Raw genomic sequence first — 13,460 nt, 5'->3', positions numbered from 1 at the left:
AGATCTCCGTTTTTCAGTTGTTGAGGTGCCTAAATTCCCAGGAGGTGGCAATCTTTTGCGCATTTTATGGATCAATGAACAACGATTGATTCTTAAACTACATACCTTATACTCGAGGGGGCTCATAATTGAAAGAGAAAAACGTCCAAAAACCGGCCTAAGTTGGCACTTGGACGAACATTTCCCAAATACGTCCAAGTGCTGATAATAAAAACGGGTTTTGGACGTATTTCTAAACGACCTAGGCCTTCATAATGCCACTGAATGACCAAAGCTAAATGGGGCATTTCGGGAGGAGCGTCGAGGGCGGGACGTGGGCCGGCTTAGACTTAGTTGTACAGCATGTATAACCGAAAGTTATATAGCCCACAATCGACGCAACTTGGACGTTGCAACTTAGACCAGTGGTTCCCAACCCTGTCCTGGAGGACCACCAGGCCAATCGGGTTTTCAGGCTAGCTCTAATGAATATGCATGAGAGAGATTTGCATATAATGGAAGTGACAGGCATGCAAATCTGCTCCATGCATATTCATTAGGGCTAACCTGAAAGCCCGACTGGCCTGGTGGTCCTCCAGGACAGGGTTGGGAACCACTGACTTAGACCATGTAAAACATGGTCTAAGTCACGAAAACCCACTTAAAGTCACCAGATAAGCACTGCAAACACATAAAACAGACCCCCACAGCCTACCCCAGTGATCACTGACCCCCCCCATAAAAATATTAATCACACCTTTAAAATTCAGCCTCCAGACCATCATCACCTGGCAGCCTGGCATAGGAAAGCCTAGTCGTCCAGCACAGAACATAAGAAGTTGCCTCCGCTGAGGCAGACCATAGGTCCATCCTGCCCAGCGGTCCGCTCCCGCGGCGGCCCATCAGGCCCATTGCCTGAGCAATGGTCTATACCTATCTATACCCCTCAATCCCTTTTTCTTCTAGGAATCTATCCAAACCTTCTTTGAAACCATTTAAGGTTTTCTTGTCTACAACAGCCTCTGGAAGCGCGTTCCATGTATCCACCACCCTCTGGGTGAAAAAGAACTTCCTAGCGTTTGTTCTAAACCTGTCCCCTTTCAATTTCTCCGAGTGCCCCCTTGTGCTCGTGGTGCCCCTTAATTTGAAAAATCTGTCCCTGTCTACTTTTTCTATGCCCTTCAGGATCTGGAAGGTTTCTATCATGTCTCCTCTAAGTCTTCGCTTCTCCAGGGAGAAAAGTCCCAACTGCTTCAATCTGTCGGTATATGGGAGATTTTCCATTCCCTTTATCAGTTTAGTTGCTCTTCTTTGTACTCCCTCAAGTACCGCCATGTCTTTGTTGAGGTACGGTGACCAGTACTGGACACAGTACTCCAGATGCGGCCGTACCATTGCACGATACAATGGCATGATGACTTCCTTCGTCCTGGTCGTAATACCCTTCTTAATGATACCCAACATTCTGTTTGCTTTCCTAGAGGCTGTGGCGCATTGCGCCGATGCCTTCAGTGATGCGTCTACCATCACTCCCAGGTCTCTCTCCAGGTTACTGACCCCTAGTGGTGTTCCCCCCATTTTGTATGTGAACATCGGGTTCTTTTTCCCCACGTGCATGACCTTGCATTTCTCCACGTTGAAGCTCATCTGCCATTTTTCGGCCCACTTTTCCAGCTGCGTTAGATCCTTTTGGAGATCTTCGCAGTCTTCCCTGGTTTGGGCCCTGCTGTATAGTTTGGTGTCATCTGCAAATTTAATGACTTCACACTTGGTTCCCGCCTCTAGGTCGTTTATGTAGATATTGAACAGGAGCGGTCCCAGCACCGACCCCTGCGGAACTCCGCTCGTGACCCCTTTCCAGTCTGAGTAGTGGCCCTTCACGCCAACCCTCTGCTTCCTGTTTGCCAGCCAGTTTTTGATCCATCGATGGACCTCCCCTTGTACCCCGTAGTTCCATATCTTTTTAAGCAGTCTCTCGTGTGGCACCTTGTCGAAGGCTTTTTGGAAGTCAAGGTAAATGATGTCTATAGATTCCCCTTTATCCACCTGGCTGTTTACTCCCTCAAAGAAGTACAATAAGTTTGTGAGGCATGACCTACCCTTACAGAAGCCATGTTGACTCGGTTTTAGTTGCCCATTTTTTTCGATGTGCTCACAGATGCTGTCTTTAATCAGTGCCTCCATCATCTTTCCCGGGACTGAGGTCAGGCTCACCGGCCTGTAGTTTCCCGGGTCCCCCCTTGCGCCCTTCTTGAAGATGGGCGTGACATTTGCTATTTTCCAATCCAACGGGATCTCTCCGGTTTTTAAGGATAGGTTGCATATCTGTCGAAGTGGCTCCGCTATTTCGTCTTTTAGTTCCTTGAGTACCCTTGGGTGGATGCCGTCCGGACCTGGCGATTTGTCGCTCTTTAGTCTGTCAATCTGCTTAAGCCGTCTTGAGAGTGGGTTAGGGACTCATGGAGAGGAGGACCCATGCCCATAAGCCCCTGTAATCACTGCATTGATACTTAAACATGTGCACTCCCCTATACACCCCCAAAACCCTTTTACTGGCATATAAGTGGCTCCTGCAGACATAAGGGCTATTGGGGTAGTAGATAAGTGGGTCTAGGGGATTCTGGATGTGATTTGGGGGGGCTCACCATAACCTATAAGGGAACTGTAGTGAGATGATGACATGGCACCCTTTTTGTGAAGTTCACAGTAGTGCCCTGTAAGGTACCCCACTATTTAGGTGCCATGTCTGGGTGTTCAGTCCATCACTTTGCAGACCCCCTCCCACGTCCAACAGGGCTTGTTCTAGGCGTTTTTCACTTGGACGAAAAGTTGGATGGAAATGTGGTATAAAGATGGACGATTTAGCGGCTTGCACGATCAGATCGGCAGGACGTATAGTTAGACGATTTTCGAAACAAAAAAAATTTTTGACTTATTTTTCAAAAATGTGTCCTAGGCTGTTTTTTACTTTGGACGACTTGCGACTTAGACGTCACTTTCGATTATGCCCCTCTAGGGGTTTAAATAGCGAAATAGAATGGCAAGCATTTTTGTAAACTGTTTGCAGCCTCCCGGTTTTGGTAATTTTCCGATTTTTTGTAGCTTTCTGATTTTCTGACATTCTGATCAGGCTCAGCTGACATGCATGCTGTCCCGCTTCAGCGGGATGACATCAGCATACTCCATTTTAAATCCAAGTCCGCATTCTCAGCCGTTACACAAAATCAAGCAGCAAGAAAAATCTGTCTTCAACCACATATATGGTAACCTGTGTTGCCACATACCCTCAACCTGTGTTGCATTTAGTTTACTTTAGTAATTGTTTTGCACTAAAGAATGTTACAGAATTATGAATGACTGATATTTACACTTATTTTTTACCAACAGAATACCTTATCACTGCTCCGATTGCAGTGTTATCATTTATTTGGCATTTGAAACGTTCCAACTTCAATTTGGGTTCCTTGAAAAAGAAATTCGAAACATGGCCCATGTCGGGACCTGTTGAAATCCTTGAAAGCTAAGTGGAACTTTTCTTTTCCTTCTTTGCCATTGAAAAGAATTTTTACCTTTTGAATAATACTTTTTATAAAACTTTTTCAATAATCACTATACACAATGATTGGGTAGTGGGTTTGACTATAGGAGCCTCGGCTCTTGGTCAAATTACACAATTCTGAGTGTATATAAATTTACCTTATAAGCCTGTGCTTTAAATTATTTACAAACTTGTTTTTTTAGGAGTCTTACTTGGCAACGTTGCATCATGTTGACTTCCTAGCTCTGCACTATTTAATAAATAAGCTCTCCTACTATATTGTGACAAACTCTTAAGAGAGGTCATAAAGGACACGTCTTTGAACGGTGAGTGTTTTACTAAGCATAAAAATGTCCTTAAATTTGGTGGCAGGATGATATATATTCTCATGGAGAGGGGCCAATGATAATGGTTCCAGTGGAGTTTTTGAGATACCACTGGAGAGGAAGGAAGTACAGTTTTGTGAAGGAAACAATATGAACAATGACAGCTATATGTCCACAGGATGTCTTAGACCAGGGGTGCCCAACGCGTCGATCGCGATCGACCAGTAGCTCAGGAAGGCAACTCGAGTTGATCGCACTCGTGTTGCCGTCCTGATCTACGGGCCGATCAGCCTTCCTCTCCAGTGTTCTCCTTAGGGCCTTTTAGCTGGGTGGTCCGCCCAGCTGTCATCTGCCGCTGCTGAACATTAAAACTCCCCCCAAAAAACCGGCTTGGAGATTTCAGCCCCTAGCGAACTTATGCTCCGGGCTCTAACGTGTGCGTGCAGGCTTCTCTTCTCTTCCCTCCGAAACCGGAAGTTATGTACGGGGATGGGGTGGGGGGGGGAGAAGGGAAGCCTGCACGCACATGTTGAGAGCCCTGAAGCAAGCGTTCGCTACGGGCTAATGCGGGAGACAGGTTAGTGAAGCATTTGTTCTTGTTCCTGCCGGGTCCTGCCTACTTTCTGTTTCCGCGAAGGCAGGACCCAGCAGCATTTCCCCCAATAGGTTGATCACGATCTTGGGCTGATCAGCCTTCCTCTTCCCGACGGCAGAATTGACGTCGGGGAGAGGAATGCTGGTTGGCCGAAGCAGGGAGAGCTTGGGGCCTGTTATTGGTGGCGTTTGGGTCCTGGTCCCCGATGGTAATGGCAGTGGCTTGGGGGAGGGCAGGGAGAAAGAAGGAAAGAAGAGAAACAGAAAAAAAAGAAAGGGAGGCAGAGAGAAAGAAAGGGCAGGGAAGAGGAAGGAAAAGTTGGGGGAAGGAATGAGGTCTGGAGGAGAAGAAGCATACAGGCTAAAAGAAGGGAAGAAAGATTGTATGCACAGTCAAAAGAAGAAAGTGCAACCAGAGACTCATGAAATCACCAAACAAGGTAGGGAAAATGATTTTATTTTAAATTTAGTGATCAAAATGTGTCTGAATTTATATCTGCTGTCTATATTTTACACTAAGGTCCCCTTTTACTAAACCGCAATAGAGGTTTTTAGCGCAGGGAGCCTATGAGTGTCGAGAGCAGCGCTGGGCATTCAGCGCAGCTCCCTGCGCTAAAAACTGATATCGTGGTTTAGTAAAAAGGGAGGGGGTATATTTGTCTATTTTTGTATGGTTGTTACTGAGGTGATAGTGCTTAGAGTCATCTGCTTTGACCTCTTTGAAAAACCCTGGAATAGGAATGATGATTAACATTTTCTATGCATACAGTGTGCTTTGTGGTTTTTTTTATTTTATTGTTGGTAGATCATTTTGACTTGGTCATTTTAAAAGTAGCTCGCAAGCCCAAAAAGTGTGGGCACCCCTGTCTTAGACCTTGTTCCAAGCTTGTAGCATACATTTGTTATTGTTTGTTTTCTGTCATCTGGAGGGCAAGGAGGATCTGTCAGTTGGGAATCCAAAATGCTGAAGCATGGACATCGTAGCTTGAAGGGAGTGTTGCATGTGTCTTGTGAAGTACATCCTGAGCTGAGTCAGTCATCCAGATACAGGAAATGCCATGTTCCAGTGAGGGTGAACTGCCATCTATTTATTTATTTAGCCCATCCTCCCAAAGGAGCCCAGAACGGGTTACAAGATTACAGTCACAGTATAAATAAGACAAACTTTGGTGGGAAAAAAGAGATTTTTCACAATTATGGGGGCGAGGTCTGGGGCAGAGATTGGGTGGAGATGAGCACGACTTAGCCCAGTGTTCTTCAACTGCCGGTATGCAGACCGGTGCTGGTCCATAAAAAAATTATTTTATTTCCGCCGGTCCATAGGTGTAAAAAGGTTTAAGAACACTGCTCTACATCACTGAATGTACCTTGTTTAGCATCTTTGGATAGCACTAAATTATATCTCTACCTCATAGCATCACTCCCTCTCAGACTACTAGCTCTCCTATTATATTATACCCCCCAAAAATGTATTGTAATGTGGAGGAGCTTGACAAGATGGCGGTTCGAACCTGCATCGGGATGTCGTGGCGGTCTTTGTGAAATATTCCTATCCAGCCATGGTAAAAAGGAAATCTAAATGCCCAGGTTTACCGGGAGAGCAGTTACCTCGGACCGGCCCGATGGATGAGTTTGTGCAGCAAAGCCCAAGAGTGCAGCAGCCGGAAGACAATGCCTCGGCTGGAGGGAACGCGCAAGCTGAAGCGTGTGTCCTTTCCTTTGAGGGTGTCAGCTTGTCTCCGGAGGAACAGAGTCCTCCGATCCGTCCTGAGGCGGCGAGAGCGGAAGTGGTAGCAGTAGAAGTGGAGCAGCAGACGCCGAGTAAGGTCCAGGATGCCCTCTTGCCTACCCAGCTCCGTGAGCAAGCAGAAGTGTGCAGTGTCAACCATGCAGCCGCGAGGAGAGGAGGATTAGATAAAAATGGTTTCTGATATTTCTGCAGCAAACGCAAGTACTATTGCTTTAGCAGAGGAAATCAGAACTGAGTTTTTGCCCCTACATAAACCTAAAGCCTTTAATATGGAATCAATTTGGGAGGCCATTTCTAGTCTCCAGATTTCCCTGCGAAACCAGTCACAGCAACTTTCTCAATGTTGTACTGGGGTACTATCGGAAAGTTTGGAATTGAAGAATAAAGTTTCGGCTTTGGAAAATAAATCAGATGACTATGACACCAGAACAAAATCTTTAGAAACGCAAGCACTAACTTGGGTTAAGGATAGGGCAAGTCTTCATTTCAAGCAAGAAATGGTGGAAAACTCCATTAGGAGATCTAATTTGCGGATTATTAACTTTCCAAAATTATTTTCCATATCGCCAACTGATATGTTTAAGCGTTACTTAAGTGAAGTTTTGAAAGTACCTGACTCCTCATACCCACCTCTCTCTAAAATATATTACTTACCTGTGAGATCTAGGTCTCAAAATCCTAATCAGCAGAATTTATCTGCAGATAGTTTGGATATAACTAATTTCCTGGAGAGGTCGGAAACTGAGTCTCAAGTACCAGCTACCTTATCAGTACAGTTTGCTATTGATTCAGATAGGAAATGGTTGTTAAAATTGTTCTTCAACTATAAAGATGTTCCCTTTTTGTCTAATATTATAAGAATGTACCCAGATGTTTCACGTCCGACACAGAAGAGAAGAAAACAGTTTCTCATATTGAGACCTAAGGTGGTTCAGTTGGGGGCAACCTTTGTTTTGAGGTACTCCTGTAAATGTGTCATGGTATATAAAGAGAACAGATATGTTTTCTATGAACCGCAGCAGTTATCTAAATTTATTGCATCTCAGGATACTAAGTAATTGCTCATTCTTATTCTTTTAATCCGTTTAGATAAGAAATGCTCGACGGCAATCGAACCTCCTTTTGATTTTCCTGGTTATATAATTTGTATGTTAAATTTCAGCAACTTCAGCTCCTTCTCTACTTGATAGTGGACTAACTATATTGTGTAATCAAAATTTACCTTGAATTATTTGGATTAGTGATATTTTCTTTTTTCATGATATTTTTCTTATATTTTGATTGTCAAAATTATAAAACTAATAAAGAAATATATATATATAAAATAATGTATTGTAATGTACCACTAAGCAGTGGTGTAGCAAAGACACCCCTCTCCCCTGCGCCCCCGCATCCCTGCCCCCTTACTTTTAAACTTTGGTGTGAGCAGCACAGAACTTGCTGTCCTCGTTGGCTTTGGTGCACTTTGTGATGTCACTTCCTCCTGGAAGTGATGTCAGAGAAAGCGCCGAAGCGGGCAGCAAGTTATTCCCTGCTCACGCTGAAGTTAAAAGGGTACAGGGAAGAGGGGTGTGCATGCATTGCTGGAGGAGGAGTGGGAAGGGGAACGGAGAGGAGGAGGGGTGTCAGCGCCCCAAAGAAGACCATGCCCGGGGCAGACCCACTTACTACGCAACTGCCACTAAGAACTTCCTATACCAGGGGTGCCCAATAGATTGATCGCGATCGACCGGTATATCGCCAAAGCAAAGTGAGTCGATCGCGGAGCCCATCCCGGGTTCCGTGATAGAGACTCACTTTGCCTTGGCGATCTACCGGGCCGATCAGCCTTCCTCTCCCCGTCAATTCTGCCGTCAGAGAGGAAGTTCGGGCTAGCCAATCGCTGCCTGGCTGGGCCGGAACTTCCTCTCCGACGGCAGAATTGATGTCGGGGAGAGGAATGCTGGTCCGCCCGACGCAGGGAGAGCTTGGGGTGGCGACGGTTTTGGGGCCTGTTACTCAATGGCGGTGGCGGTTGCTTGAGGGCATGTTCCCCGATGGTGGCAGCAGTGGCTTGGTGGATGGCAGGGAGAAAGAAAGAAAGGGGGCAAGCAGGGAGAGAGAAGGAAAGAAGGGAAACAGAAAAAAAGAAAGGGGGCATGAAGAGAGAAAAAAAGAAAGGGAGGCAGGGAGAAAGAAGGGGCAGGGAGAGAGGAAGAAAAAGTTGGGGGAGGGAATAAGGTCTGGAGGAGAGGAAGCATACAGGCTGAAAGAAGGGAAGAAAGATTGGATGCACAGTCAGAAGAAGAAAGTGCAACCAGAGACTCATGAAATCACCAGACAACAAAGGTAGGAAAAATGATTTTATTTTCAATTTAGTGATCAAAATGTGTCTGAATTTATATCTGCTGTCTATATTTTGCACTATGGTCCCCCTTCTACTAAACCACAATAGCGGTTTTTAGCGCAAGGAGCCTATGAGCGTCGAAAGCAGCGCTGGGCATTCAGCGCAGCTCCCTGTGCTAAAAACTTGTGGTTTAGTAAAAAGGGAGGGGGGGTATATTTGTCTATTTTTGTATGGTTGTTACTGAGGTGACAGTGCATAGAGTCATCTGCCTTGAGCTCTTTGAAAAAGCCCCGGAATAGGAATGATAATTAACATTTTCTCAGCATATAGTGTGCTTTTATTTTATTGTTGGTAGATCATTTTGACTTGGTCATTTTAAAAGTAGCTCACAAGCCCAAAAAGTATGGGCACCCCTGTCCTATACTATACTAAATTGTATCCATTTAAATCGCATTGACTCTTTTAGGCAGAGTGCAACTCAGAAATTTCAGATTAGATTAGATGCTTGTAGGATATGAATACATCCTTCAGTGAAAAATAAACAGAGTGAATTTTTACCCTTTTTTTTTTTTTTAGTTACCAAGTAGATATTGGAAACTACTACTGTTCCATCATGCCCAATGTTGTGGATCATTAGGAAGTACCCAGCAGATTCCAAAGTATAGACCTTTCTTGTCCGCACACATTTTAAAACTACAGTAGTTACATAAAATACCTTAATCACATCCGCTGGCAACAAACTCCACAGCTTAACGAACAAACACAATCGATGCTCAAGTCCAGTCTTGCAGAAGCATGAAAAACAACCACTTAAGTGGTTAAATTGACATTAATTTACCGCTAGATTATATCAAGATCACTGTGGATCTACTCCTTTGCCGCTCATTCATCAGACCACAGTGATCACCCTTATTCGAACAGTTTTCGGCGCGTAATCTTCCCTTCCATCCCCGCTTTCCCCAACTACGTCTGACTGACCGTACCATTAAAGGGGGATTAAATTAAAAGACTACCTCCTCCATATTCCATTACTTCTCCTCCCAGTACCAATTTTTTTTTTTAATTTCGAACAACAGTATTATATACTTCAAGAACAATTAGATTTTCCATTTACGAAAATCGATATCAATTTTCTGCTAAAGGATGCATTTCTCACGAGCACCCCCTACAACAAATGACGATACCCATTTGTAGGTCTTTGCCCCCAAGGAACATGGCGACTGGAAATCTTTAAACTCCTCCTTACCGATCACGTATCTAAATTAAAGCAGGACGTCTTTCTGCGCTCTGGGTCGCGGTGGCTTCTGGGACAGGGAATCCTGGGTTGATTAGCGCCTGCGCAGCGGCGTTTCTTCCTTTTGGTGAGCTCTGAGAAAGATAAAATGGGACACCAGCAGCTGTACTGGAGCCATCCCCGGAAATTCGGACAGGGTTCTCGGTCCTGGTCAGTGTTGGCCTCGTGTGGGGAGTCTAGAGCCGCTAGCTCGTTCCCGAGCAGGGAGGCGGGAATCGGGGGCGAGGGGAAGGGTGGGGATGGAGCGCCGTGTCTGCCGCACGCGGATGGTTGGTAATGGCGGCGGCCTGGGCCCTTCCCGGCGGTCAGGGCTGGTAGTGGTTTTCTTCCAGGATTTGGACCCCCTTAACGCTTACTTTAAAAACTGAAGGCTCTTTAATCAAAAAGCGTGTTTTGAAGGTTCGCCAGGAGAAATAGTTTCCCCCAGGCTTTAGAGGAGGTGCATAAAGTAATGAGGAGAAAGAAGCTCGTGGGGGGTAGCGAAGGTATCGAAGTATTGAAAGGGCCCATTCGGATTTTTCATTTGGGAGAAGAGGCGAATATGTAGTCTCTTTGCTTTAAAGCTTGTTGAAATAACGTTTTCTGTTTTAATTATTATTTTACAGCCGTGTGTGCTCAAATAGACACGGGCTGATTCGTAAATACGGACTGAATATGTGCCGGCAGTGCTTCAGGCAATATGCCAAAGACATCGGCTTTATCAAGGTAAGGAAGAGAGCGATCCTTTAAGGGCAAACTTCGTTAAATCTGTTGCTAGATACTATAATAGGTGTATCACTTATCCGGTACTTATTTCTTTTATGTATAGTGCAATGTTTTGAGTACCTGGTGTGCTGCCACTCCTGTTACTGACCACCATTACACCCTAATAGCATTCTTTATTTAGATTTATATATGATTTTCTAAAATTATTTATAATATCATTGAGAATTGTATATTATAACCCTCACAAATCATTAGCAATACAAAATTATCCAGTTGTTATGGTTCTTTCTAAAATGAAAAAGTTAAGATGTCAAAAAACACCTTTCTGTCTCTGGCTGGTGGGGCCTTTTCTCTTCTGTGTCCTGTCTTTCTGATGTGACCTATTCTGTGGGTGGGACATGACAGTGGAAAGGGAGAAAAAGGAGAAGGATGAAGAAGGCAAAGATGCTACACATGTGAGTGGTTGCAGCTTCAGACAGCCCCTACCAGTGGATAGTCCTACCCTGGGCATCTTGCCAAATTTGCTCAATGGTAACTATGACCCTAATGTATTGCACATAGAACTATTAATTTCCAGCTTATTTGCTGGCCACTAACCACAGCACCAGGCAGAAGCCAGAGAAATGGTGGAGGGGGAGTAGTAATTCCATCCTTGGAGAGGGGAGGTGACAGATGAAAGATGAAGAGTAAGAGGGACGTGGACCAAAGGGGACAGAAGAGAGGGGGCTTATGCAACACTGGACCAGTGAAGAGAGGGGTAGAGGCAATGGAGGTAAGTAGAGAGAGATGCCACATCATGGTGGGTTGGAGGTGCAGGAAGAGGAGAGAAGCGGGGACACAGGAGAGATGCTGGCTGTGGAGGAAGCATAGGGACAGGGACACATGGGCGAGATGCTGGACATGGAGATGAGAATAGGGACTAGGGTAAGGACATAGAAGGGAAATGGATGATGGACAGAAAGATAATCTGGAGAAAGTTTACCCCCCCCCCCCTGAAAAATGCAGAACAGACACTAGGACCAAGTGTTGCTTAGACAACAAAGGTAGAAAGACCCTGATGCTTAAAAGTATACCAAGCAAGTCATACTGGTTGTAGCCAGTCTTACTTGCAAGGCAGCTCAGCTTTCGATGCTCAGATGGGTTCTTGGGGGCTTTAACCAATCACGGTAGCAGCCTCTGAGAACCCTTTGCAAATGCATTACAAGGAGCTCATGTGATGCATGAAAGGGAATGCCTATCTCTTACCACATCAGTTTCCGGGAGGTCTGACTGCCAGTAGCTGTTTGTCTGTTATTTATTTATTTATTTATATTCCACATATCCTACAATTCTGTGCGGATTACAAATTGTTCAGGTACTCGAGCATTTTTACCTATCTGTCCTGGCGGGCTCACACTCTAATGTTATGTGAGTGTATGTCCTTGCCTTAGAATGAAGCTGTTAAGTTCAGGACGCACATATAACATGTGCACAACAGTTGTGTACACATTGGGCGTTCAAAAAAAATTTTTAAAAATTAAACTGCTCACTAGCTCTGGCAATTGGGAGTTGTACTGGGTCTGTGCTGAAGAACTGTTTCTGCCAATCTGCACTTCTGTGCAGGTGCCAGGCACAGCTCTCCCTCTTATCAGGCTACTCAGCACAAATAGTGAGCATATAATTTGCATTCTATTTATGCTGAACATAGCCCAGCAAAACAAAATCGTTCCCAACCTGGTATTTTTTTACTGGGTTGCTGGAGCTTTGTGCATTGGGTTGAAAGAGTATTTTCTTAATCTATTAACTATTATTTCTGCCTCATATAAAAGGAATGAGGTGTTTCATAAGGTATTTGGCTGTAATGTCACATAAACTGCAGGATGACAGTTCTGTTATTATATTTTAAGGCTCAGCAGTCTGGCTTAAAGGAATGGACCTCTTGGATTTTGTGCTTTCCTAGTCTAGCATATACTCCAGCTCAAATTTGTGACAGTTCATCTTTTTTATTGTGCTGCCTTTTTAATCCTAAAGTATGACTATTTATGTGTTTGTTGTAACTTGCTTATTTTAGAGTACCAAGTTCTAATAGTCCTACAATAGAACACTTGGACTAGTTTAAAATGTCAATGGTGCATGTTCTGTTTATAGTAAATGCCATGTTCTCTTATAGTAATTTTAAATAATTACACTCCCTCTATATTTGCTGGTTTAGGATTCATGAATTTGGTTATTCATGAATCTCTAAACCACCCTGCCACCCTGGACATCTCCACACCTTACTTTTAAAACTTGGTGGTCTAGTGGGGCAGGAGCGGTCTTCCCACGTTCTTGCCCCGGGAACTCCCAGCAGTCATTTTTTATTGCAGCTCCTGCCCCACTTCACCATCAGATCACCAAGTTTTAAAAGTAAGGTGGGGGTAGTTCAGAGTTGGTCCTAAATTATTCACAAGTTTATTTGCAAAGGAGTTGTGCCCCTAACCTACATGAATATGGAGGGGGGAGTGTACATATGAATGTTTTATGAAGTTGGTTATATTATATAAATGTTGAACAATTCATTAAATCTCCAATGTTGTATTTTTTTTTTCAGTTGGATTAAATATTTCTGGCAGTATCCAAGAATGATGATCATGCCCTAATCAGTTGGACTTGGTTGAACCTAAATTTGTTGAACCATCACTGTTTTTGTACATAAAAATAAAGTTGATGCAGTCTTCAACATACCTTGAGTAGCATATTGAGTTTAATAAATGAACAAAACTGAATTGAAAGTAGTGGCCAGTTAAATGCACCATTATTTACCAAAAGAGTATGTACTCAACTTCATCCTTAAATGTTATTGCTTGATTATATTCATATTTCCAACAGAAATATAATTAGCAAAGGAGTATTAAGGAGGAAGTTATCAAGATGTGGTAAAAGGTGGACACTAACCCACCTTTTATTTACTGCAAGTTGGTGACTCCCTT

General features: G+C 44.1%; 2 protein-coding genes across 4 annotated transcripts in view; one reads left to right on the top strand and one right to left on the bottom strand.

The window, feature by feature from the left end:
- LRR1 (leucine rich repeat protein 1) overlaps positions 1 to 9,799 on the bottom strand; it is a 28,778-nt gene extending 18,979 nt beyond the window's left edge. Inside the window, exon 1 of one of the 3 annotated variants that reach the window (XM_033953281.1) lies at positions 9,760 to 9,799. The gene's annotated coding sequence lies outside the window, so the exon portion shown is untranslated. Of the gene's footprint in view, positions 1 to 9,228; positions 9,676 to 9,759 lie in introns of those variants that run through there. The other 2 variants (XM_033953280.1, XM_033953279.1) reach the window with 2 other exon arrangements.
- Position 9,800: 1 nt separating this feature from the next.
- RPS29 (ribosomal protein S29) lies at positions 9,801 to 13,256 on the top strand. Its single transcript, XM_033953285.1, has 3 exons — positions 9,801 to 9,957; positions 10,413 to 10,512; positions 13,082 to 13,256. Exons 1-3 carry the CDS (start codon positions 9,896 to 9,898, stop codon positions 13,088 to 13,090), a joined length of 171 nt encoding a protein of 56 aa, XP_033809176.1. The 5' UTR covers positions 9,801 to 9,895; the 3' UTR covers positions 13,091 to 13,256.
- Positions 13,257 to 13,460: the final 204 nt, after the last annotated feature.

This window comes from Geotrypetes seraphini, chromosome 7 (genome assembly GCF_902459505.1).
Source record: "Geotrypetes seraphini chromosome 7, aGeoSer1.1, whole genome shotgun sequence".
Taxonomy (NCBI): domain Eukaryota; kingdom Metazoa; phylum Chordata; class Amphibia; order Gymnophiona; family Dermophiidae; genus Geotrypetes; species Geotrypetes seraphini.
This window is presented reverse-complemented; position numbering and strand designations above follow the sequence as displayed.